Source organism: Schistocerca nitens, chromosome 1 (genome assembly GCF_023898315.1).
Source record: "Schistocerca nitens isolate TAMUIC-IGC-003100 chromosome 1, iqSchNite1.1, whole genome shotgun sequence".
NCBI lineage: Eukaryota > Metazoa > Arthropoda > Insecta > Orthoptera > Acrididae > Schistocerca > Schistocerca nitens.
This window is the reverse complement of record NC_064614.1, coordinates 902,261,745-902,289,463: the sequence shown is the minus strand read 5'-3', so window position 1 is coordinate 902,289,463 and position 27,719 is coordinate 902,261,745. Positions and strand designations below refer to the sequence as shown.

Here is a 27,719-nt window from a genome sequence, read left to right as displayed (position 1 = left end):
ACAGTACTTCAGTATATATAACTCCATCTGTGAGAAGTCTTTGGTTACCATAAATATTGCCTGCAAGATCATTAGTATACAAAATGAATAGCAGGTCCCAACACACTTCCCTGTAGCATACCCAAAGTTGCTTCCACATTGTTGATGACTCTGCCTCCACAGTAAATTGCAGAATCCTCCCTACCAAAACAATCCTTAATTTAGTCACAAATTTTGCGTGGAATATGTGATTTCCAGATGGTCGGGTGTCACTGAAAGACAGTAGTTGGCCATGACATGCTCATCTTGTCATTACCCCTTCTGTAATTGTTGTAGGGGATGCTGCGATCAGAACTGGTCGATAGTGGAAGACATTCAGCTCATATTAGACACCAGTCTCAAGCTGCTCATGTCATCATGACAGAGTATCTGAAGTTTCAGAAAATCTGTGCGTAGTAGGTTCCCCACAAATTGATGGAGGAGCAGACATTGAACAGAATGTCGACATCACTGCAGCACCTGGAAAGGTATCATGATGAAGAATATCATTTTCTGTCCTGTATTGTCATTGGAGATGAAACATGTTGTCATCATTGTGATCTAAAAAGGAAGCATCAGCACCAAAAATGGAAGCACAAAGATTCACCCCTAGCAAAAAAAATCCAAAGCTGCTTTTGACAGCTCTGGGAAATTTGTGATGACCTTTTCCTTTGACTGCAAGAGCCCACTGCTACTTAATCTTCTGGCACACAGTGCCACAATTAATGCACAGCGGTATGTGGACACTTTTCAAAAACTGAAGCACGCCATCAAGTCCAAACACTCAGGAATGTTGATAGACGACATCGTTCTGTTGCAGGATAATGCCCACGCACATGTTGCCGAGGTTGTTTGGATGATGATGATGATGATTTCAGGTGAGGGACACTCGACATCATGATCATCAGCACTCTGACGAAAAGTCAGCATGCTAATTCATAGCTGGGGATGAAGGACATCCCCACATGCACCGCAGTTTATAATGCATTAATGTCAGCCTCCCTGCCCCACCAAGTTAGGGATGAGGCCTTACAGTTCACAATGTTTCACCAGTCTTGTAACACTGGAATCAGCATGTGCAGGGATGGTGGGCAGATTGAGGGCTGCCCTAATATCAGTATATAGGACACACGTAGTCACAATATGCTGAACTGAAAGTGGCACACCACAAATTTCACAGTCATAGATCCTCCCACTGGAGGAGGAAGCCATGTGTTAAAGGGCTATGCCCGATGTACAGTCTGGTAAGCGGAACTTCCTTCCAGCGGTGAGGCTTTCATGAAGTTCGCCAAGCCTCAGTGGTCAATTTGAGCGACTGCAGTTTCTTTTCTGTCACCTGCAACCATTCATTCTCACACTGACCCATAATGTGTATGTCAGAAAATGAGATGATGGTGTGCAACAGGATGGGACACTGATGGACAGCACCATCCCAACATGCTTCCTTGCCGGCTTTGTCGGCCGTATTGTTGCCCTGTGTCCCAATGTGGCCGGGTACCCAGCAAAAGACCACCTCTTGCCAATGTTGGAGCTGTTGTAGGGAGTTGTGTATGAGCTGGATGCATTTGGTGAAGTGCTTGCAGTGCACTAAGCGTGTCGGGACAAGACACGAAACCTTGTACAATGATGTCTGTGAACCCTCTCCAGTGCCATCAGAATGCCATATAATTCCGCATCATAATTTGTAAATTGTTGCAGAAGACACACTTAAAAATCCTATCAGGGAAAACAGCAGAACAACCGAGGACATTTTCTTGCTGGGAGCCAGTTGTATAAACAAAGATAAAACTGTGGTACATACTTAAAATGGACGAAAATGAAGTCGTAAAAACAAAATCTGGAGTACGAGTTTTTTGGAGTACAAGCTTGAAAGCGCTTTGGGCCTCTGAAGATACCATGGCAGCAACGCATTCCATCCCAGGTTGTGTATTTTGATGCCTGATTGATCCAGAAGCTTGAGACAGTCTGTAGCATGTATTCCAAATGGCTTGGCTGCAAGGGGCCGATTCCTGAACTGCCATTCAACGGTGGGTTGGGCTATTGAACTAAATGTCAATGACTGAGCCGACAGAGAGACTTTCAGCACCTATCAAGCCAACAGGATGTATCGCCGAATCCAGAGTGGTGGTTCACCAGCCTCTGCCCGCAGGCTCTGAAATAGGCTGGTCCGAAGGTTCCAGTCAATATCCGAATGCCCTCATGGTGGACAGCATCTATCACCTTGAAGTAGGAAGGACGGGCTGATCCATGAACCATGCTGCCATAATCTAAACATGACTGAACAAATGCCCTATAAAACTGCAAGAGGCGGGACCTGTCAGCTCCTCATGTGTTTTCATGAAGGCATTTCAAAATATTCAATGATTGGAAGCCCTTTGTTCGTAGGTCTTTCATGTGGGAGCCAATTTAATTTTGAGTCAAATAATAAACCCAAAAAGCACACAGTATCTTGAAAATGTAAAATATTGTCCCACATTGTGAGTGCTGGTCGGTTAAAACTTCAACAAGCATGGTTAGAATGGGCACACGTAGTCTTCTCGGTTGAGAACTGAAAACCAGTTGTCCTGGCCCAGGTTTCCAGCCTCCTAATGGTCAGCTGTAGCTGCCTTGCCATCATCATAAAATCAGAGGAAGAGTAGAAAATTGCGAAGTCATCCACAAACAAAGAGAATTTGACAGGGCTCCTGACTGCAGAGGAAATGCCACTGATAGCTATGGCAAACAATGTGACACTGAGGACACCGCCTTGAGGGACCCCATTCTCTTGAAAATAGGTCACACATGGCACTGCCAATGCGATATCGAAAAAACTGGTCCTCAAGAAAGGATTGGATAAGAAATGGTAAGCATCCATGTAGTCCTCATTCATGAAGTTGAAGAAGGATGTTGTATCTCCAAGAAGTCACATGCTTTTTTGAAGTCCAAAAACACACAATCCAAATGGTTTCGGCATAAAAAGGACTCCCGTATTGCTATCTCCAGTACAGTTAAGTTGTCAAGGGTGGAACCGTAGCACCTAAAACCGCACTGGGAGCGGCTCAGGTGAACTTGGGATTCGAGCAGGCAGATGAGGTGGTGGTTGACTATGTTTTTAAGGGTCTTATTCATACAACTGGTAACGGCCACACTCTGGTAACTGTTAGGGGTGTCCTTGTCTGCTCTCCAGAATGGAATTCATATTGTCTCCTTCCAAATCAAGGGGTACTGTCCATCAAACAAGATTTGATTGAAACACGAGAGGAACTGTCCCTTCGCTGCGGGGCAAAGATGGTGAAGCATGGCATAATGGATCTCACTCATCAGGTCCTGGAGCAGCGTCTCTGGCTTCAGACAAAGCTGACATGGTGAACAGAAGGTTGGAGACTTCCTCATTATGCAAGAGGAAATTGAGCTTCCTCATTTCTGTAGTCCTACGGAACACCTTAAAAGCAGGAGTTTGTCTCAATGACGTAGTAAAAGTAAAGAAGTGTTCCACTAGAAGCTGAGCCATGTCTCCTGGTGTGTCCACTAAGACCCCATTACTTGGTAAGGCTGTAAGGGGACATGTACTACCCTTGCCAGAAATCCATCTTATCGATTCCCAAACTTGCGCAGTGGAGTGTGTGTGTTATTTAGATCTGATGGGCACCCCACGGCGGGTCATCAGCACCCTTACACTTATGAAAGCAAACAAATGTGGAGATGAACTAAAGGTGTTGTATATGCATGACCTCGAAATGACCACACAGTCACTCTGTATCACATGCACTAAAACCAATTACCAGGGAAGAGAGCTAATCAAAAAATTAAAACAAAGAGAAAACAAAACACAGGATAACTAAAAGAAAAGCACAGGGAAATGTGCTGGCTGACCTCTTACAAAAAACTAGGGTGAGCCAACCACTCTTTGACACATTAAGACCATCTCCCTAAAATCTTGTTAAAAATTGTTGGACAATTCACAAAACTTTAAAATCCTAAACACATTTGTTTGATCATTACATAAAATAGACGGCAGATCTGCTGGCAAATCTGTCACAGTCTGCTGGTCGGCAAATAAAATGCAGTCCAATAAAATATGGCGCACCGGATCTGTACACCATAAGCACCACACGTTGGAGGGTCCTCTTGCTGGTGGTGGTGGTGGTGGTTAGTGTTTAACGTCCCGTCGACAACGAGGTCATTAGAGACGGAGCGCAAGCTCGGGTTAGGGAAGGATTGGGAAGGAAATCGGCCGTGCCCTTTCAAAGGAACCATCCCGGCATTTGCCTGAAACGATTTAGGGAAATCACGGAAAACCTAAATCAGGATGGCCGGAGACGGGATTGAACCGTCGTCCTCCCGAATGCGAGTCCAGTGTGCTAACCACTGCGCCACCTCGCTCGGTGGTCTCTTGCTGGTGTAAGAATCCCTGGGTCACAGGGCTGTGACATATGCGAAGATGAGTAAGAAGGACCGCATCCAGCCGATGTGGCTGGAAGAAAGTACTCCACGGTCGAGTTGTGGGCCTGATGACGCAGAGTTTGTTATTGGTCACTGCCAGCCACTTGTCTTCCCATTGACACATGACTTTGTACCTCGACAGCAAGGTGATAGCATGAAGGAGGATATCACACCGAAATACCAGAGGATCATAGCACGCCTCCTTCGCTGCTCGATCCGTCCTCTCATTCCCGCAATTCCAATGTGTCCAGGTACCCAGCAGTTGTCGTAGTTGTAGGAGGGCATCCTGCATATTCTGGGTTACTATATCTGCTGGGTACAAACACTGGAGAGAGTAAAGGGCACTCAGGGAATCTCAGCAGGCGAGAAATCTAACACCTGAAGAATGTCTCATCTGCTCCAGTGCTTGCAAGATCATATGTAATTCTGTGTTGAAGACGGTAAATTCTGGAGGTAGTCTGACCTTGAGGACACGATCTGGGAATATGACAGAGCAAGCAACAGAGAGACCCTGCTTAGACCTATCCATAAAAACAGCTACATTGTCATGGTACTCAGACAAAATATCAGAGCACATCGCATTAAAAACAGAAGCAGGAGTGCTCTCTCTCCTGTGCCGCACCAAATCTAAAATCATTCTGGGCCTTTCCAGGAACCAGGGTGGCAGACGGTTAAAACAACAGATTTGGGGTCGTAAAGGCTTCACACCGAGTGGCTCCAGCACACACTGCACATGGATCCCAAATGGCATTGTGGCTCGTGGACAGTTGGGAAAAAAAGTTCCAGAGGTGGGCGAACAACAGTATGGTGTGCGGGTGAAGTTGGAGCTGCAAGAAATTTCCACACATGACCAATGAGGAGCTCGGGCTGGATGGTAAGTGGCAGTTCTCCTGCCTCAGCACGGATGCTAGGTATGGGACTGGTCCAATAAGCACCTGTGGCCAGCCGAATCCCCTCATGATGGACAGCATCAATGATCCGCAAGTATGAGAGCCTAGTTGAGCCATACATCATACAACCCCATGAATGCATAAAGCCTGATAAAACTGAAGAAGATGTATCATGTCTACTCCCAAAAACCTGTGGCTAAGGCACCTGACAAAGACCTGTGGCAAAGGCACTTGATGATGTACAGTGCCTTCAGGGTTCTGGCTTACAGGTCTCGCAGGTGTGGTAACCACGACAATCGGGAGTCAAAAATGAGGCCCAGAAAGTGCACTGTGTCTCTAAAATGTAGGATAGTGTAACCCATATTCAAGGCAGGTAAATTAAAAAGATGACGAGAATGATTAAAATGAACACTTACCCACTTATCTACACACAACTTGAAACCCATCTTCACAGCCCACACTGGAAGTTGCAACTGACAACTTGCTATTGCAACAGTGGAGGAGAAACAGAAAACAGCAAAAGAATCTACAAATAAGGAACACTGTACAGGACTCCTTATTGTAGACGTGATATTACTGATGGCTATGGTAAAGAGGGTAACACTTAAAACACTGCCCTGAGGAACACCATTCTCATGCTCAAATTGATCAGACAGCATGTCACCAATTAGGGACCTAAAAACCACTGAGACAGGAAAGACTGTATGAAGAAGGGGAGGCAGCCACGAAAGCCAAATTGATGCAGTTGTGCCAGAATATAGTGTCTCCAAGTAGTATTGTATGCCATACTTTTATCAAAGAATATGCTGATACAGTGATGCCTGTGAAGGAAAGCCTCTAGGAGGGTCAGATTGTTGATAGTGGACCGAAATCTTCGGAATCCACAGTGACAGTGGCTAAGGAGTTGCCTGGTCTCTAACAACCAGACCAAACGATGGTTAACCATTCGCTCCAGGGTCTTTCCTACACAGCTCGTAAGGCAATACTCTGATAACTACTGGGACAGGTGCAGTTCTTCCCTGATTTGAGGAGAGGGATCAGAACTGCCTCCTTCTACGAGTTGGGGAAGTTGCCTGTCTGCCATATTAGATTAATAAAACATTCGAGGAGGATTTCCTTTGATGCTGCTGGCAAATGTCGAAGCATGCACTACCGGATTTAGTCATGACTGGATGCAGTGTCACGAATCTCATTCAGTGCTGATTCGAGCTCCCACATGGAGAAAGGGGGAGTTGTAGGCCTCAGAACTGTTTGACCTGAAGTCCAACTTTTCCCTCTCTACAGTCGTACAATAGCGACGAAACACTGGAGCCTGTCTTCCATTGGCAGTAATTTGTGCAAAATATTTGGCCAATGTCTGAGCAATGTCCCTGGGTATTGTTTCGTGGCACCTGCGTTTCAGCACTGCTACTATCAGTAAACGGCTGCATTTAATGCAAATCCTCCGGATGGCTTCCCATACTTTTATAGAAGAAGAGGAACAATTGACAGAGTCCAGGAACGCTTGCCATGACCTTTCTTACTCTCCCTAATGATGCGTCAAGCCTTGGCCCTCATGACTTGAAAGGCCCTAAGGTTGACTGCTGTCAGTTGATATTTAAAACCTTGAAGAGCTGCACACCTCTCCCCGGGTCGTGGAACGGCACTCATCTGTCCACCAAGGTACTGGTCGCCTCCTAAGATGATCTGAGGACTGTGGGATGGAGAGGTCAGCGGCACCATGGATCACTCATGTTAAGTGGTTCAGCCACCCTTGGATGCTGTCGCAGTGTTTGAACACAGCCAGCTGGCTGAAACGCATCCAGTTAGCCCTGCTGACCATCCATCCATTTTGGTGGCTTAACTTCCGGTGGTGAGCCATTTAGTAGATGAGGGCAGATTGGGAAGTGATCACTGGAATGAAAGTCGTCAATGACCTCCCACTGAACAGTCAGTGAAGGCGGGAGAACAAAAAGAGAGGTCAATGGCTGAGAATGACCCAGTAGCAGTGGAGAAATGTGTGTGAGTACCCGTGTTGAGGATGTACAGCTCGTGAGACGTCACGAGGCCCTCCAAAACCTAACCCCAAGGGCAAGTGTTGGTCGAGCCAAGCCCCACAGGACATGATGGGCATTGAAGTCTCCCTGGAGGAGGAATGGTCACGGGAGCTGTGTGATAAGATCCATGAGAGCCTCAGAGTCTACTGCATCTTGCGGAGGTAAATACAGTGAGCAAACAGTGATTCTTTGACACTTATGAATTTGAACTGCAACTGCTTGCAGGTCAATAGTCAAGAGGACAACAGAGAATTGGTGTGCATTAGTGACAAACACTGTGACACCTCCTTTGGCTCTTTCCCCTGATAGGTCATCCTTGCAGTATAGCATATATCCCTGCAGCACAGGGACATCTGTATCTTTAAAATGTGTTTCTTGCAAGCAAAAGCACAAGGGGTATGCTTGTGCTCGGAGTTTCAGTTCCCCCACGAGCCCTGAACCTATTTATGTTCCACTGTAGTATGGAAGCCATGTCATTGGCGCAGTTTTAATTTACTCCTACCTTTGCACTGGGGAGGTGAAGCACTTGATGAGCAAGGGGGATGGGAGGGGCTGCCTGTATCCAAGGCATCTAACTCCATGATTTCCTCCTCATCAGTCACACGGTAAAGAATGATGCCTGACGGCACTCGGTAGAGCTTTGACCCGAATGTCGTGAGCCTTTTCCTGCACCCAGTCCCTTCGAGGATGGAAGGAAAAGGGGGCACTGAGAGGCACTCTGATTTTCTTGTACCTTCCGAATGCTCACTACGGAACTGTTGTTAGTCTTTCCCGGTGCAGCTGCCTGGATTGCTTTGTCCTTACTCTTTTTCCCTTATATGTACACGTGCAAGTACAGGTGCTTGTGGTGGATACAAGCACACTAGGCACTGTCTGTGTCTCAGTGTCTGCCTTGGGAATAGGTTTTAGCACCACAGAAGAATATGAGGTGGCAAAGACAGGGTTTTGTCTCCTTAGATTCTTTTTTGGCTTTCGAATAGGGGATCTGCTTGGTCACTTTTATCTTATGTATTTTGCGTTCTTCAGCAAAGCCAAGGCAGTCTCGGTTCCAGATTGGATGGTTCTCAGAGCAGTTGTTGCAGATCGCCGGAGACAGGCAGTCAGTCCCAGTGTCATGAGTGGCTTTTCTGCAGTTCCCGCAGATGGCTTCACCTCCACAACTCATGGTTGTATGGCCGAAACGCTGCCATTTATAGCACCATATAGAGTTTGGAATGTAAGGCCGAAAATTAAATCGAAGGGATCTCGCAATAAGATCTTCAGGCAGTGTCAGAGAATTGAATGTGACAATGAAAGTGACAGTCTTTCAGTTGCTCCATTATTTCTGAACGTTCGTTGCTCCACATTGGCTATTCCCTGGGATGCCCATTCTTGCTTCAGTTCTGCTATGTCCATGTCCATGTCCATGATATCTCAGCATGTGACAACACCCTTACTGAAATTGAGAGAGGTGAGCATCTCAACGAAGATATCATTGTCACCCAGTTTCTCCTCTCTGGGGGACACCACGTTGACGAAGCACTGTCTGTGCGGGTGGAGAGGCTTGCGTATCTGCGTGAAGCTGAGGGCTATACCGAAGGTAGAGGACCTACTGCCGGAAAGGCCTCAACTGATGGATCAGACTAAGAGTGTCCCACAACATGCCATCTTCCCTACCAACTCCGACCTTACCCAATACTGTTTCCCAACCCAAGGTGCGGTGCGATCCGTGCCGAGTGGTGCGTGGCACATGGGAAGATGTCTCTCAAACTGAACCTCATGGATACCGGGCTACCTCCCTGAGTAAGTAGCCTTACAACGCGCGCAGTATTTGTGGTGTGGACCGTGTAGATCCCCAAATCTTGTGGGACCAATATGGACACAACTAAAGAAAATAAATTAAAACAAACTGAGGGGCAAACTGAGACCTCAAACACCTAAACATTGGGGTCAGGGCCGATGGAAAGCATTCACACTACTGAATCAGGGTCTGCACCTCAGCTAGAAGTGGGAACTGTAACTGAGAAGTTGGACCAGATCAAGGTTAAAGCCTTGTCTGGGGCCCAGAGGAGGAAACTACTCAGGGAACAGAGAAAAATGGAAGGCAAAGAATGGCTTCCTAAAGACAAGTGGAGGGAATTAAAGGGGGCTTGAACCTAAGACCCCCAAGAAAAAACTGTCTCAGGTTGAAGGCGATATGCAGACCCCCACAACGTGTCGAAGACAGGCAGCAAGAGGATAAGGGAAGAATCTAAGACTCCCTCCTCCCTGAATAAGCGAGCCCAGGAAAAACCAAGGCAAGAAATAGGGAAACTGACCTATAGTACTGCAGTCTCAGTTTTTAAGATGGCAGTTATCCAGGAAGGCTGTCCACTAGTAGCCATCACCTCGCAGCAGGAGGAGCATGTACAGATGGCCCCCTGGAAAGATTGAGGAGGGACACTGGTCCAGGACCCAACTTCAGGAGGGTCTATCCAGATTGTGGTGCCCTCATTTTTGTCTGTGACGGGAGGGGGGGGGGGGGAGGCACACAGTGGAATGGCTTAAGGACAAGGTGCCGATGATATCCTCGTGGAAAGATGTGAAGCTGCTGGTCAAGACGGCAGCGGAGCTTCTTAAGACACAAAGGTACCAATATGGATCCTTAATTATGTCTCCCCTCAGACTCTGTTCGAGAAAATACGGGCCCAGAACTCAAACATCTCAACAGAAGACTGGAGAGTGATCAACCAGAAGGTTGTACCAGTAGGACAAACCCTGGTAGTGGAGGTCAGAGAGAAGTCACTGAAGGCGATGCAAGAGCAAGACCTGATACTGTTTCTAGGGTTCTCGCAGGTCACTGTCAGGGTTATCAAAGATCTCAAAGGCAATGATGGCAGAAAGACGGAGACTGGAGCTGCTGCAGATTAATCTGCTGCCCTGAGACGCTGCCTGGGGAGGCAGGAAGTGGACATGGCCCTGATACAAGAACCCTAATTATATAAAGGGGAGTATCGGGCCTCTACGGCACTGGAGGTAAGCTGATTCATGTTAGAAATCTAGAAACTCCAGAACACGCATCTATGTAAGAAATGGAATTTCTTTTATGCCAATGATGGACTTCTGCTCCAGGGACCTAGTGAACATTAGAATTCAGCAATGTGAGGAAGGTATCGTGAGGGGAAATTGATTTGACCTCAGCATAACTTCCTTACGAAGACAGCTTTCCTCCTCCTTGGAGGTAAGGAGACTGGTAGAAGGTGACCAACTGTTGATGGGATGTGACGCCAATGCACACAACCCAGTGTGGAGCTGCAAGGACACCAACAGTAGAGGTGAGTATGTTCTTGAATTTCTCTTAGCTAACAACTTGGAAGTCCTGAATTGGGGCAATGAACTTACATTCAGGAATAGCAGAAGGGAAGTTGTAACTGACATAACCTTTGGTTCAATGACGATGGGCATCTATGTCAAACAATGGCACGTGGCATTAGAGCCATTCTCATTGGACCACATGTACATCAAATTCAAGGTTGAAATAGGAATCAGACAGACCATAACCTATAGGAATCCCAGGAAAACAAACTGGGAGACATATAGGAGGGGCCTTGACTTGGGCTTATCGGAAATTAAAACCTCGATAAGGAATCCAGTAGAGTTTGAGAAAGCAGCAGAGGCTGTTATCTCTGCCATAGAGACCTTATATCAGGACAATTGTACAATCACCAAGAAGTGCACAAACAGGAGGAATAATAAATGATGACTAACTGAAACCCTCAGCTGCCGACAGGTATTGTTGATATACCTCGACGTGGACAGCTGAAAATGTGTGTCCCGACCGGGACTCGAACCCGGGATCTCCTGCTTACATGGCAGACGCTCTATCCATCTGAGCCACCGAGGACACAGATGAATAGCGCGACTGCAGGGACTTATCCCTTGCACGCTTCCCGTGAGACCCACATTCCCAACTGTCCACAATTCTACATACATAATGTACCTTACAGACATTTGCCCATCCACTCATTACTCGCGCACACTTTGGCGATTCCCGTAAGAGTTTGGGCAATCTGTGCGCATTCGCACAGACGAAGGTCAATGGCTGGGTAGCCTTTAACTATATATATGAAGACAGGTGTTGTTGATATACCTCGATGTGGACAGCTGAAAATGTGTGCCCCGACCGGGACTCGAACCCGAGATCTCCTGCTTACATGGCAGACGCTCTATCCATCTGAGCCACCGAGGACACAGATGAATAGCGCGACTGCAGGGACTTATCCCTTGCACGCTTCCCGTGAGACCCACATTCCCAACTGTCCACTGTCGAGGTATATCAGCAACACCTGTCGGCAGCTGAGGGTTTCAGTTAGTCATCATTTATTCCAGAGAAAAGCTGCACAGTCATCAACAGTATTCTGTTCTTTCGAGAACAGTTACTGTCTTCATATATATAGTTAAAGGCTACCCAGCCATTGACCTTCGTCTGTGCGAATGCGCACAGGTTGCCCAAACTCTTACGGGAATCGCCAAAGCGTGCGCGAGTAATGAGTGGATGGGCAAATGTCAATAAGTTACATTACATATGTAGAATTGTGGACAGTTGGGAATGTGGGTCTCACGGGAAGCGTGCAAGGGATAAGTCCCTGCAGTCGCGCTATTCATCTGTGTCCTCGGTGGCTCAGATGGATAGAGCGTCTGCCATGTAAGCAGGAGATCCCGGGTTCGAGTCCCGGTCGGGGCACACATTTTCAGCTGTCCACGTCGAGGTATATCAACGACACCTGTCGGCAGCTGAGGGTTTCAGTTAGTCATCATTTATTCCAGAGAAAAGCTGTACGGTCATCAACATTATTCTGTTCTTTCGAGAACAGTTACTGTCTTCATATATATATAGGAGGAATAATATAACTTGAAAATGCAAAGAAAACAGGTATGAAGACTGTTTTACCTTGCGAGACATAAAGGACAATGGGCAAAATATTGTGAGGCCCTTGTCAACTACAACCTTGCAATCACACACGCAAAAGAGGCATCCTGGAATGCATTCTGTGAGGAAGTGGAGAGCACGGCTGCTCAAGCCAGATTTCACAGAATCTTCGCTGGAGTATCAACCAATCTAGGAGGCACATTGAGGAAGGAGGATGGGATAAATACAAAGGCAGCACATGAGATGCTGGAACTGCTCCTCAAAACTCACTTTTACCAATACTCTCTACCAGATAACACAGACCAGAATGTGATCCCGGAGACAGAATGGTTCTCAGGCACTTGAAGAGAGAATTGGGAGTCGGCCAAGGAGTGTGTGGACTTCAATAAAAGCCAATGGATGGTGGGAACATTCCAACCGTTCAAATCACCTGGCCCAGATGGACTCTATCCAGCTCTCCTGCAACAGACAGGAGAAAATCTCATAAGAGTCTTATGCAGGTTATTCAGGGTTATCCTAGCAGTAGGAATCATTCCCAATGCTTGGAGGACAGTGAAGGTTGCCTTCATTTCAAAGCCAGGGAGAACTGATCATACCAAGGCCAAGGATATGAGACCAATCAGTCTGTCCTCCTCCATTCTAAAAACATTGGAAAAACTGGTTAATGTATATGTTGGGGAGAGGAGGCTAATTAGGGCCCCTCTACATTCAAACCAACATGCATATCAACCAGGTAAATCATGTGAGACAGCTCTCCATCAACTCATTGGGAGGGTGGAGAAAGCACTTCACTTCCAAGAAATAGCCCTCTGCATCTTCCTGAATACCGAGCGGGCCTTCAGTAACACGACTTTCAATTCCTTGGTAAGGGCAGCAGAGGTACATGATAGGGACCACTATATGTAGGTGGACCAGGGCATACTTAATGGAAGGAAGGTAGAGGCTACCATTAACACCACTAAAGGTTGCCCACAAGGAGTAGTTCTGTCGCCTTTATTGTGAATCTAGTGGTGAACGAACTTATTGAGGAACTAAATTCCACACAATGCTTCTGAGAAGGATACACACATGACCTTGTTGGACACAGTTAGAAATATGGCACAAGGAGGATTGGACATTGTGCAAGACTGGTGCAGTAAACAGGATCTAAGGGTTAATCCTAAGAAGACTGCTGTGGAGCCATTTACAAAGAGGCATATCCAACACTCAAGTTGGAATCTAAAGCTCTTCAATGGAACTCTACCTGTGAAGGGGATCGTGAAATATCTAGGGGTAACCTTAGATGAGAAACTAACATTGACCCCTCACATTAAGAGAGTCTGCTCCAAGGTGAAAAGTACTCTAGTGAGTACCAGAAGGGCTTGTGGTAAAAACTGGGGCCTAAACCCCACAGGTACGCACTGGATATACACCACAGTGGTTACACGTAGGGTTTCCTATGGGGCCGTAGAGTGTTGGACGAAGGTAGAACAGCGGGTTGCAGCTAAGGAGCTTGCTAAGGTGCAGAGACTGGCCTGCTTAGCCGTAACAGGTGGAATTAGGAGCACACCAAACGCTGAGATGGATGCTATGCTGGACATGCCTCCACTACACCTCTGGGTCAAGATGGAGGCAGCAGCTGGGTCATACAGAATTAAAACTGGATATCTTCGGGATATCCAGAATCACACACTAAGACAGTGAGTGAGGTAAATATAGGAATGGCTGGGGAAATGCCGGCCAACTATATAATAACTCCCAACTGCTTCAACAAGCCTTACAATATAATAATTGGAAGCAGGAAGCAGTGGGAAAAACAGTTCGACACCGTACGGGGGACACTGTTTGGTTAACCAATGGCTCGAAATCAGACCAAGGCTCGGTATTCCAAACTGAAATTACCGCAAACAGAGCATGTGTGGAGGAGAATATGTGTAGGTGCTACAAGGACCATAGCATCAACACCTATTGAGACAGCCAGGCAGCCCTGAAATCACTGGCAGCTCCTGCAAAGAGATCTAAGAATGTTGCAGAATGCCACAGGGCTCTGGTGGAGCTAGGGGGAAGCACTAGGGCAAACCTAGTGTGGGTCCCTGGCCACTCGGGGATCTGTGACAATGAACAAGCTGACAGATTTGCCACGATGGGGGCAACGACTCCATTTACTGGACCGGAACCTGTCCTGACAATCACCAAGGCTATTATCAAACCAGAAGTACGGAACTGGCTCAGGAAACAGCATGCAGAATATTGGACCAAGGTCCATAACAAAAACATGGTAAGGTAATGATGCCAAGCCATGCTTGAAAAGAAGCTCTGTAATCCTGGGATTGAACAGGAAAGAGATCAAACTCATGACTCGTCTGATGACCAGCCATGGGACTTTCAAAAAACACCTACACACAATGAGTATAATGGAATATGACCCTCAATGTGGGAATTGTGATGAGGGTGAAGAAAGTGCATCACACCAAATATTCGGTCACATGGCACTGGAGAGCAAAAGATACAGAATCTTCGAGACAAGGACCTGAAGAAATTGTGTCTAACAAAAAACTGGTAAAGGGACTCCTTGCACTATTTATGGACATTGGTTGATTTTACTAGATATATAGGGAGTGATGCTGCACAATAAACTCGGTTTTGGTGCGGGCAGTGGCGGATTAGACCTAAGATGTTTAAGCTTCCCTGTCAAAATCAAATCAAATCACCCATGCAACTCAGACTTGACTGGATAGTCGAGTAAGGCCTTACATCCCAAGACCTTAGCTATTTTGACTGAATTAGCAGTTTAAATTAGATATGGCCCATTATGAAGTCATTTGACACTTTTTATTCAGAGGCCCAGAAATATCTTCCAATGCCTTGTGAATAAGAAAGGAGTATCTTCTCAAATGTTCCCTCTGTTTGCTTGATTACAATGAAAGTGTCATGGCACACTAATGCTATTACTATTATTATAAGATTTCTTTTCAGCAGGACTGGCCAACCAAGCTCTCTGATGAGTGGGTGTAGTTACGACCTGACGGTACACCCGTCCCATCAGTAGTAGTTCAATGAAACCATTACAGAGGGATCCCACGAGATGCTAGGGAAACAACCATTGACCCAGGCAGAGCCCTGCATGCCTGAGCAAACCTGAGAGACGACAGGTGCCCCAGAGGTTGCCCACTAGAGACTGTTTTACCTCAACAGCCGTTCACCCCATCAGCACATAGCACATCTTGAGGTTGTGGGTTTTTTTTTAATTTTTTTTTTTTTTTTTTATAGAGGTTTGCACCTTCCTCACGGTCCAGGCAGTGAAGCCAAGACCCCCATTCTCTAAAACACACAGCATTCCACCGCTGCGCTGCATGGTGATCACTAAATCATGCCCAGAGGTTATGGAAAGAGCGAGCTGACGGCGCTTACCAGTCCCCAGCTCAGGAACCCTAGGATCACCAAGTCTGTCATCAGCATATGAATTATGAGTCCCTGAGGGGAAGGTTGTTTGGTCTACAGATTAGATTAGATTAGATTAGATTAATACTAGTTCCATGGATCATGAATACGATATTTCGTAATGATGTGGAACGAGTCGATTTTTCCAATACATAACATAATTAGGTTAATTTAACAACATACTTAAGTTAATATAACAACTTTATTTTATTGTGTTTTTTTGTTTTTCTTTATTTTTTATTTTTTTTTATTTTTTATTTTTTATTTTTTTTATTTTTTTAATATTTTTTGTTTTTTTTTCTTAATTTATATCTAAAAATTCCTCTGTGGAGTAGGAGTTGTCATCCAGAAATTCTTTTAATTTCTTCTTAAATACTTGTTGGTTATCTGTCAGACTTTTGATACTATTTGGTAAGTGACCAAAGACTTTAGTGCCAGTATAATTCACCCCTTTCTGTGCCAAAGTTAGATTTAATCTTGAATAGTGAAGATCATCCTTTCTCCTAGTATTGTAATTATGCACACTGCTATTACTTTTGAATTGGGTTTGGTTGTTAATAACAAATTTCATAAGAGAGTATATATACTGAGAAGCTACTGTGAATATCCCTAGATCCTTAAATAAATGTCTGCAGGATGATCTTGGGTGGACTCCAGCTATTATTCTGATTACACACTTTTGTGCAATAAATACTTTATTCCTCAGTGATGAATTACCCCAAAATATGATGCCATATGAAAGCAATGAGTGAAAATGGGCGTAGTAAGCTAATTTACTAAGATGTTTATCACCAAAATTTGCAATGACCCTTATTGCATAAGTAGCTGAACTCAAATGTTTCAGCAGATCATCAATGTGTTTCTTCCAATTTAATCTCTCATCAATGGACACACCTAAAAATTTGCAATATTCTACCTTAGCTATATGCTTCTGATTAAGGTCTATATTTATTAATGGCATCATACCATTCACTGTACGGAACTGTATGTACTGTGTCTTATCAAAATTCAGTGAGAGTCCGTTTACAAGGAACCACTTAGTAATTTTCTGAAAGACAGTATTGACAATTTCATCAGTTAATTCTTGTTTGTCAGGTGTGATTACTATACTTGTATCATCAGCAAAGAGAACTAACTTTGCCTCTTCATGAATATAGAATGGCAAGTCATTAATATATAATAAGAACAACAAAGGACCGAAGACTGACCCTTGTGGAACCCCATTCTTGATAGTTCCCCAGTTTGAGGAATGTGCTGATCTTTGCATGTTTCGAGAACTACTTATTTCAACTTTCTGCACTCTTCCAGTTAGGTACGAATTAAACCATTTGTGCACTGTCCCACTCATGCCACAATACTTGAGCTTGTCTAGCAGAATTTCATGATTTACACAATCAAAAGCCTTTGAGAGATCACACTGCAGAAGTTTCATTGGGAAGCCCTTACACATATTCCATAAAACTCAAATCTCTCCCCATGTGACTTCCATGTTTCTGGAGCCCTGAAGAAAGTCATTAGTGGCCATCAATCTGCTTCGGATGAAGAGGTACACACCTGGATACAATCATTGTTGCGCAGGTAAGCACAAGCAGTTTTCCCCGAAGGCACTGACTTGTCTCAAGTGGGATATATGTATTGACAGTTACGGTGATTACTTTTGAAATAATAAACAATATACTTATTTATTTACTTTTCCTGTCTGTCTCATTTTCATTTGACTGCCCCTTATAGTTAAAAGAGGGGTTAATTAAGCTACAAATTCAGTATAGAATCTGATAGGGATTCCATCGGGCCCTGAAGCTGTGTTCAATTTTAATGATCTCAGCTGTCTCTCAATGGTACTGACATTAATATCTATTCAACAAATTTTTTCCGTGGTACAAGATTCAAATTGTCATAACACTTCTGCATTTTCCTTTGTAAAGGGATATTTGAAAAAGGAGTTAAGCACTTATGTTTTTGTTTTCCTACCCTAAATTCCAGTTCATGTCTCATCCAAGAGTCACTGAAAACTAACTTTTTAACTGGCAGTCTTTACACACAATAAGAACTGGGTTTTGTGAAAGATCTTTCAACAATATTCTGCTACAGTAGTCACTGAAGGCTTCACGCATTGGAACTGGGTTTTGTGAAAGATCCTTCACCAATATTCTGCTACAGTAGTCACTGAAGTCTTCACACATTGCTCTTTTGACTGTCAAGTGCATTTCATTCAACATTTCTTTATCTGTACCCCTTTGCTGTGTTTTACACTTATTATGTAGTAGTCTGTTTCTTTGTTCCTCGCTGAAATGTAACATTACTGCTTCTTTTATCTTGTTTACTGAACATATAAATCTCTCTACTTGTTTTAGATGCCACTTGCCCTCTGGTACATATTGTTGCTACAATTGCCTAATTGTCACTAAAACCAGTTTTGATGTCAACATCCTCATAGAGGTCACACCAATTTGCTGCAATTAGATCTAATATATTCCCATCGTGAGTGGAGTTCTGAACTAACTATTACACGTAGTTTTCAGAGAAGGCATTTGGTAATGTTTCATAAGGTTGCCTTGTCGTGTCTACCATCAACAAAACTGGTAACTATCCTGATTGACTGCTGGACTATTAAAGTCTCCTCTTATGAATATAGTATGACTGGGAAACTTACGTACTAGTGAACTGGAGGTTTCTATAAAGCTTGTCTGAACAATCTTCTACGCAGTTTCAATTTCTATCCCAGTGAATCTATATGTCTTGTTTACTGTGACAAATATACCACCTCCATTTCCCACTTGTTTATCCTTTCAATACACAGATAAATTTTCCCAAACAACTCACTGCTCTTAACTTTGGTTTTTAACCAGCTTTCTGTATGTAATATTATGTGAGTTTCACTGCTTTTTAGGAGCACTTCAAACTCTGGCACTTTGTTGTGAATGTTTCAACAGTTAACCACTAGGATTTTAATACCCTCGCCCATAGGGGGCTTTTCTATGGGACTTACACTGATACTTCCAGTCTCCTACAGCTATCATTATCTGGACAGCATGGAGAGTCACCTAATCTAAAAAATCCTTGTAGGCACCCCATTTATAGTCAGCTACCTGTGTAGCAGCCTCTGATGTTTAGTGCACATCTGACCCATTTACTGAGGCACTACAATTCACAACCCTATGGTGCAAGTCCAGTAAGTCGCTGCCTAGCTTGTCAGAGAACCTTCGCAGTTTCTGATTCAGGCCTCCACTCAATTCTCTACCAGGGGACTACGATCTTCTCTGGGGACTATAAAGCAGTTTGTGAGCCTTGATGAAACTCCATGAACAAGGCTGGTATTCTCATCGTTCTCTGCCAGTTGCTGGAATGATCCAAGTATGACCTCGGAGCCCAGATGATAGACCAAGGTGTCAGGTCCCATTGCTGTGCCATGCATAAACTTGTCAACTGACAAAATAATTGGGGGTTCTGATAGCAGATGGTCAGGATGGTTGGACCTCTTGACAAAGTCTATTGGCCCAACTTCTCGCCACTTCTCTCTGTTGGTCTTTGCACACATAGTGCCAGTGCCTCAAAAGAATGCCTATGTGCAGTGAGGCAAGGGCAGGTAAACAGCTTTGCCTTTTGCTTCCTCCTACCCACTACTGCATGAGCCACTAGTTGACACGTTCTTGTCACGTGAATATTTTGCAAACTTTTATAGTTCCTCTCATTTTGCTTAAACAAGTCAATGAACAGGAATAGCCTTTGGGAACAGGTCAATCCTCTGTATCATAACAGGCACAAAATGAAGCTAAAAACTCTGTAGAATATTGACTGAAAAATGGATCTTACAGCAAGTTTAGAGACACTGGAGGGAAGAAAGGGGAGGAAACATTGCAACTTCACATGAAAAGAATCATAAAAAAGTGAGAACTTACTTCCCAATCTACCTAAAACTCACTTCAAGGCATAAATGCAAGAAAAATTTGTATGTGAAATAACACAGGTATCATATGAAATTAGTTCACACTGGTGCAATGAAAGAATTTAACACTTTTAATAAATTTTTGACATGTTCAGCCTAATGACAAAGATGATATATCTCATCATCAATGTAGCTAACAAAAACTAAAGCATATTATCGTAGCCTGTTTTAATTCAAGCATGTAAGACTAAGAAACAATATTATGAGAAGGAAAGTTGCTACTCACCTTACAGTGGAGATGCTGAGTCGCAGATAGGCACAACAAAACAGCTTTCAGAATTAAAGCTTTTGGCCACTGGCCTTCATCAACAATATACACACACACACACACACACACACACACACACACACAAGGTGTCAGTTACCTGAGACTGCAGTCGTGTGTGCGAGTTGCATATGCGGGAGAGAGAGAGAGAGAGAGAGAGAGAGAGAGAGAGAGAGAGAGTGTGTTGTTTACCAAGGCCAATGGCTGAAAGCTTTAATTGTGAAATCTTTTTGTTGTGCCTATCTGCAACTCAGCATCTCCGCTATACGGTGAGTAGCAACCTTCCTTCTCATTATATTGTAACAGTCCAGCCCAGATTTTCCATTGTTTGATTTGAGGCTAAGAAACAATACACTAATGATGAAAAAAAACTTCTGGGCAATCAATCTGATGTCAGCACAATAATATCAGTTTTCATAAACTGTGCTCTCTGTAGGGGCCTTTAGACAAACCACCTTGACATGAATGAAAGGTTCTCAGCCAAAATATTGGATGAAGATATAGTGATGCCCCAGGTCCATATCCACAAAAATGATGGAACACAGTTGTTTCTGAATAGTTATTAACTGAAGTTTCCAAATTTACACATTCAATGTCTACAGTTAGTTTGCAAAGATTTCTTGTTTTCAGCTGATTCAGAATTTGGGATAACTTATTTTGAATTGACCAATACTAATGTATGAATAGGCCCAATATTTCTATTTATTTTCATGATGATATAAAATAAACAGGAGAGTAAAAATAACCTGGAGTGCTTTTGAGAAACTAAATAGAGTTTTCAAAAGAGTAAATATTGCCACTTTTGACATACCGCCATAACACACTAATTTTCAATGCCAAAACCATTGCAAGACTGAGGGTTTTTCAGTGAGGAACAGAGAGAAGGTGATCAAGAATTAGTAGCAGAGACAAGAAAACAGACAAACAAATCAAAGGATAGACTGGAGAAGAAGATGTAATTCAGAATCATAATGGAGGTGGCAGGTCATCCAGCCATACAAACAGGTGGTAGACAGACGAAGAGGGATCTTCACTGCATTCCCATGGATAAGAGAGAACTGAGATAATCACCAAATGATAGATGGGTAGATCATATTAAGAGGAAAATGTAGGAGTAATGTGGATACAGATGAAAACCACGAGGCATCAAAAGGATTGCAGGAGGAATGTCAAATGGCTTATGATGATGAAATGTGTCCATACTGACAATGATGAACCAATTTCACTCAATTTCATATTCCAAAGCACATAATTAAGCATTTAAACTAGTAATTAAGAAACAGATGTATGCAAAATACACAAGGAAAAATGAAACTTCACAAATGCTTCTTTTAGTTTACATACTTAGAATATTCTAAAAGGCAATGAATATACTTTCAAAACAGGATAATAAACTATTTCATTATTAGTGTTCAAGCCAGAATTTAATTGAAGTGGAAGTTCGTAACATACAATAAAGTGATATTACAACAAAAACAATCACTTATTGACATAATAATTTAAATGGATAGATAAAATTCTACTCACCAAGCAGTGGCAGAACACATACGTAAAAGACAGTTGCAATTGGCAAGCTTTCAGAGCCAGTGGCTCCTCCTCCCAGCAGAAAGGTTGAAGGGGAAGGAAGAGGGGTGAAGGAAAAGGACTGGAGAGGTATAGGAAAAGGGGTAGATTTCAGGAAAGTCACCCAGAACTACATATCAGAGGGAGACTTACCACACAGGATGAGAACGAATAACTGATTGTTGGGGACTACATCGGACGAGATTTCAAAACCTGAGAGCTTAAAGGTGGAAGACAAGGTAATATGCACACAGAGATTACTGCTTAAACATGGTAGTCATGCCGATACAGAAGGCCTAACGTGACTACCACCAGATTATCAATTAGGATTAATGGGCATAGGCAGACAGTGTATACTGTCAACTCGCAATATCTTGTTGCAGAGCATGCTTTACAACATGATAATTGTGGCCTCGGTGCCTGTTTTGTCATATGTGCCATCTGGATTCTTCCCCCCAGACACCAGTTTCTCACAACTCCACAGGTAAAAACTAGCACTATAACATGTCTTTGGTTCTTGCCACACACCTGGCCTTAATTTATGTAAATTTCTCCATCTCAGCATTTCTTCACAGTAACTACTCTTTGCTTCACTCCATTTTAGTTTTCTATATCTTTCGTTGTCGTACCTGTCTATTTTTCACCACCCCCGTCCCACCTCTGTTACGTACAATGCGGTTAGCTTTTCACTCTTATTAACTCATGCATGATGTTTAAGCAGTACTCTATGTCTGCATATTACCCTGTCTTCCTTCTTTAAGCTCTCAGGTTTTCAAATCTGTCTGATGCAGTCCCCGACAATCAGTCTTTCCTTCTCCTCCCATGCGATAAGTCTTCCCTGACCTGCGGTTCTGGGTAACTTTCCCAAAATCTACCCCTTTTTCTAGACCACTCCAATCCTTTTCCTTCAGCCCTCTTTCTTCCCCCTTCCACCCTTCTGAATGGAGGAGGAGCCACTGGCTCAGAAAGCTTGCCAATTTTGTGTGTGTTCTGCTGCCACTTGGTGAGTAAATGAAGTGATATTGTAATACTCATACTTCTTTTAACAACAATATACTACTCACCATGTAGATGAGGCACTTAGTCACAAGCAGGCACAATGAAAAGAAAAATAAAGAGAAAGAGAGAGAGAGAGAGATTGACTAGAAATATTTTCAGCTTTTGGACAACATTTTTCTTTATTCATTGCCACTGTCACAGTATGCTGAGGCCTAACTACGACTGGGCCTGACTGCGAGGTGACAATGGCCATTTGCGTGCAAGTTTTTGTTGTATGGATTTGTGAGAGTTCTGCTTCTGGAGAAGAACTTAGTCCAGAAGCTGAAAATATTTCTAATGATTTTGTTGTTTTTTTTGTGATTCAGAGCCTCCTCTATATGGTGAGTAGCAATCTATATATTCCAGAATGAGATTTTTACTCTGATATGAAACTTCCTGGCAAATTGAAACTGTGTGCCGGACTGAGACTCGAACTCGGGACCTTTGCCTTTCGCGGGCAAGTGCTCTACCAACTGAGCTACCCAAGCACGAGTCACGACCCGTCCTCATAGTTCTACTTCTGCCAGTACATCATCTCCTACCTTCCAAACTTTCATATCAGCGCACACTCCGCTGCAGAGTGAAAATCTCATTCTGGAAACATCCCCCAGGCTGTGGCTAAGCCATGTCTCCACTATATCCTTTCTTTCAGGAGTGCTACTTCTGCAAGGTTCGCAGGAGAGCTTCTGTAAAGTTTGGAAGGTAGGAGATGATGTACTGGCAGAAGTAAAGCTGTGAGGACGGGGCGTGAGTAGTGCTTGGGTAGCTCAGTTGGTAGAGCACTTGCCCGCGAAAGGCAAAGGTCCCGAGTTCGAGTCTCGGTCCGGCACACAGTTTTAATCTGCCAGGAAGTTTCAATCTATATATTCCATATTATTGTTATTCCATCTTAAAGTTTCCACTGTTTCATATTTCTTTTAATTATATAAATAAATTTCAGTTGTATTCAGTAAGAAATGTATTGTTCTGAAAGACAGGATTATTACTTTTTACTTTCAGTTCTTCTCTTTGCTGTACTATGAACTGCATTTTCTGAAGATAAAAACTGGCCATTGTTCCATACATATTTTATATAGGGACAACTGAAAATGCGAGATAAACAGAAATACCTCAACAGAAGCCTGCAGGAATGATGAGGGAGACACCAAATTTGAAACTGAAAAGGGTAAGATACAGATTCATAATAGCTTACCGAATCAAATATTGAGAGACCATCATGACCACCAAGGGCATATATATAGCCCTCAAATGCAACTACACCACCAGCGCTGCGATGTCTGATCATATTTGGCACCATCGTCCACTCATCTTTGTCTGGGGAATAACACTCCACAGTATTCAGTGAAGTAACACCATCATAGCCTCCACAAACATATAAGCAGTCATTCAATGCAGCTGCACCAACAGCACTGTATGTAAAACAAGGAGTAGTAATTTTTAAATTTCTATTCACACATTATAAAATATATTGTTTACAAAAATCTAAAAGAAAGATACGCTTAAATATAAAAGATGAATTTAAATATATGGTTCTTCAAGGGCAATAGAACTAACATGAGAATTAGGATGTCTACATGATGTGGATGCTGTTAGACATGATACAAATTATATGTCCCAAATGCCAAAATATGAAAGAATTCTTCAATCAACTACATGTGAAATGAGTGACAAATAACAGTTTATGATGGTCCAGAACTGGACATGGGTATCACAAAAACGATAATGGTCATATTCATCATCTGTTTGTTTGCTGCCACCATCAGCATCTAACAAAAGTGGATGAATATAATTTAACCACACGTAGATACATGGTACAGAATGTTCAACGAAGTGAGGTGGCACAATCGTTAAGCCACTGGTACTCTTATTTCGGACAGTTACCAAACGATCCATTATGGTCACCCAGGATCAGATTTTTATGGTTTCCATAGAGCAGTTAAGATGAATGTCAGGGTGATTTCTCTGTAAAGGACGTAGCCAATTTCTTACCCACTATACTCCACTCCTCACTTGTGTTCTGTCTCAAATGATCCTAATCTTCTTTTTGTGTACCAGGGTGTCATCCAAGAACACGGACTATGAAGAATTGGCTATACTGTTAAGTACAATTGACATTAGTCTTTGAAGCAAATGACATCACAGAAAACATCTGGGTATTAATGAGTTAAACCATTTTAACCAAGTGTTTATTTTTATTTCAGTTTTGTGATATAAAAACAGCGCAGCAGTAAAAAAAAGGAGGGGGGGTTCAAAATCACAGTTTGCAATGACTCTAAGCATAAACCTACATGAGAAGCATTAAACTAAATCGTTTGTAAAATCTATTAAAAATACAGACCTGCAAGATCTAATCAATGAAGACAATGCTAAAACTACTTCTCCTCCATGATACCAACAATAATTTTCAAATTACTTTTCGGGGGCTATAGAAATGAATAAAAGAAAATCTTTTCCATTTCTATTTTTCTGCTAACCGCATGAAATTTTATGTTATAATAGCTGTTTGTTCTTTTCTTTTTAATTTTTTTCTGCATGGGACTTCTTGAAGCAATTTCCAAAATGAAGTGCTGGCTTAATCTTATACACCCACATTTCTTCTGCAACAAATCACACAATCCTTCAATGATTTCTTTTGATTTGGAAATACAAAATGTATCTTCCCATTCAGAATTTCCTTAGGATCAGAAGATGACAATCTTCCACTCATTCTTGAACTTCTGTTCCTAACATTATCCACAAGTAGAGTGATGAGATTTCTCTTATAAAAAAGACGTGTCCATTATTTTTCACCACTATCCTCACCAAACAAGTAAAGGAGGCAGTTGTTCACAACTGCAACAGTTATAAGCTACAGGCATAGCTTTTCCAACAATTTTTATGACCACCTTGCGAATCCATAACAGCAACAGTACTGATCAGCTCTGGCCACTCCTCCTATAAACCATGTGTACTTTGAGAACAACTGTTCATTTTTTCACACTGAACAGGCTGTTTGTTTCTATAACCAGAAATCAGCTGTGATTGAGAACCAAAGAATGTACTCGGCATTTTCACTGAGCTCTTGTAATGGAGAAATAAACAAATTATTTGCAAATCTTGACAGCCACTCAATTTATGCTGCTGAAGTTTCTTCTCTTTCAAATCAGTTAGAAAACCCTTTTGATGTGACATAACTGTCCCTGGTGTAAGAATTTCCATTTTACACAATTTCTGAGAAAGTTCATACAGAGTCAGTCATGGTACATGTGACAGCCTGAATCAACAGTGTGTGCTTGCAGGGCTTATGCTAAATGAAACAGTATTTTAGAAGTAAATGGCAAATTAGGAAATATAAAACTTTCCATTGTCCTTTTGTCATAATACGGAAATGTCAGATAAAAAGTAACCGTTTTGTGAATCAGAGAGAAATTTTTTTTATATATTTCACTTCATAGATACTTTTGGGTTGTTGCACATAAGGTGAATTCCACTTTGAAACCCACTGTACTCTCGTTTACATTAACACTTCTACATAGTGTGTGGAGTTCTTCCCATTTGTTAGCAATACATTTACTAACAAACTCCACTTTAGTGCTTTTGGTACTCATATTACTTTGATAGGCAACAGGTGAAAGCATCAAGTGATTATAATTGATGTGCAACCACCCACAGAGGTCCAGTGAGGGCTGTAATTACTGTGTGACAGCAAAACTTGGTAGATATTCTAATGCATTAATGTGGAACCGATTTATGCTGGAAAAAAATTAATTCCAATTTCGGTCACCAGGTGCAAATTTGGCAATGCAAATGCAAGACAGACATATAAAAATCTTTCCATATGTACTGGATTAGAAATGGGACAGGGGCAGAAAAGGTCAAACAAGTGAGAAAGGCATAATGTTGTTTTTATTATTAACCACCACTTACACACAGTTGGTTTCATACGAGCACCTGAGGCATTGATAAGATGCTGTACAGTGTCAGGTTTGTATCTGGTCGTAAAAATTGGAACTAATTTTTTTCACCATAAAGGTATTCCGCATTAATGCATTAACATATCTAAAACGTTTTGCTACCATATGATAATTACATCCCATGCTGGAATTCTGTGAGTAGCTACACTTTAGTTATAATCACCAACCCAGCATCCAAAAACATCTGGGAAATTCAAAGAAAAAGAAAACATTTTTGAAGAACTGAGTTTGGTCTAGCCAGTCTTTGGTGCAAATTCATCTTTAAATCCAGGGCCATATACAGCATTACACCAAGAAATGGCTTCATTTCTTTAGTGAAACATCTTTCCATGACTGTTTTGTCATTTCAGTCATCATCTCTGCTATGTACACATTTGATGCAGTCATAGTTTTATGAACAAAGTCATCCATAGACAAAAGATCAAAATATTCAAGTTACATGGTTGGCTGAGAACTATGAAGAAATATGAATCCCTGTAGTCATAGAAAGAGTATAGGACCTTAATTAAGATCACCATCTCCATCTTGATAAACTTTTCAGCTGCATGTAACTGCTTAAAGAAGAGATACTTTCTCACTCTCACTATTAATTTCAGATTCCTTGAGAGATATATCATTGCATAAAGGAAGAGATGCTTTCTAATCTCTCACCATTATGCTCTACAGGGTGGTCAGTATGTGTGACACCATCTTTCTAAAACAGTAAAAGGTAGATAAACAAATTTAAAGTCAAGCAGTATAAGATGGGAGAGGCAGCAAAGCATCTGAGGTTCTATTATAAAAGTAGCAGCAATTTCGGAAGCTGCGATTTTAGATGGGTCACTTGGTACACCAGATAGAGAATTACAACAGGAAAACAACAGTCTTTTGTTTGAGCATAGCTTTATTCTTTTTCAAGTTGTGACTGATGTTTCTTTCTTACATGTGATGTAAGGCTGACAGCATTAACACAAGCTGAACACACTGAGATCATCCTGATATTTGGAGAGAGGAACACTCATTTTATCATAAGGATTTCAGTCAATGCTACAGACAGACAACAGTGTGGTGGTGAATCTTCTCTCAAAAGTTTCTGAAGCTGGCTCTGTTTCAGGCAAAGTGAAAGCTGGGCGATCAGAAACAGCCATGGATGAACCAACATCATCAAGTGTTATAGCATCATTCAGTACGATCCAGAGTCCAGTACTCACTGCATCTTGCAGAAAATTGTTGTCAGCTGTACATCGACACCTACAGATTGTTGATGCTTATGGTCCCATTCCACTACATGTGTTTGTGAA

At 42.7% G+C, this 27,719-nt stretch overlaps 1 protein-coding gene and 1 non-coding gene across 3 annotated transcripts in view; both read right to left on the bottom strand.

Annotated features, from left to right (window-relative positions):
* The window catches only part of LOC126192247 (kelch-like protein 18), a 165,892-nt gene that overhangs the window by 40,484 nt on the left and 97,689 nt on the right, over positions 1 to 27,719 (bottom strand). For both annotated transcript variants that reach the window (XM_049932588.1, XM_049932589.1), the window contains exon 8: positions 23,679 to 23,895. In XM_049932588.1, the coding sequence (XP_049788545.1) occupies positions 23,679 to 23,895 (217 nt within the window). The remainder of the gene's footprint in view (positions 1 to 23,678; positions 23,896 to 27,719) is intronic.
* Trnat-ugu (transfer RNA threonine (anticodon UGU)) lies at positions 11,155 to 11,229 on the bottom strand. Its single transcript has one exon. It is a non-coding gene; the product is annotated as a tRNA-Thr (tRNA).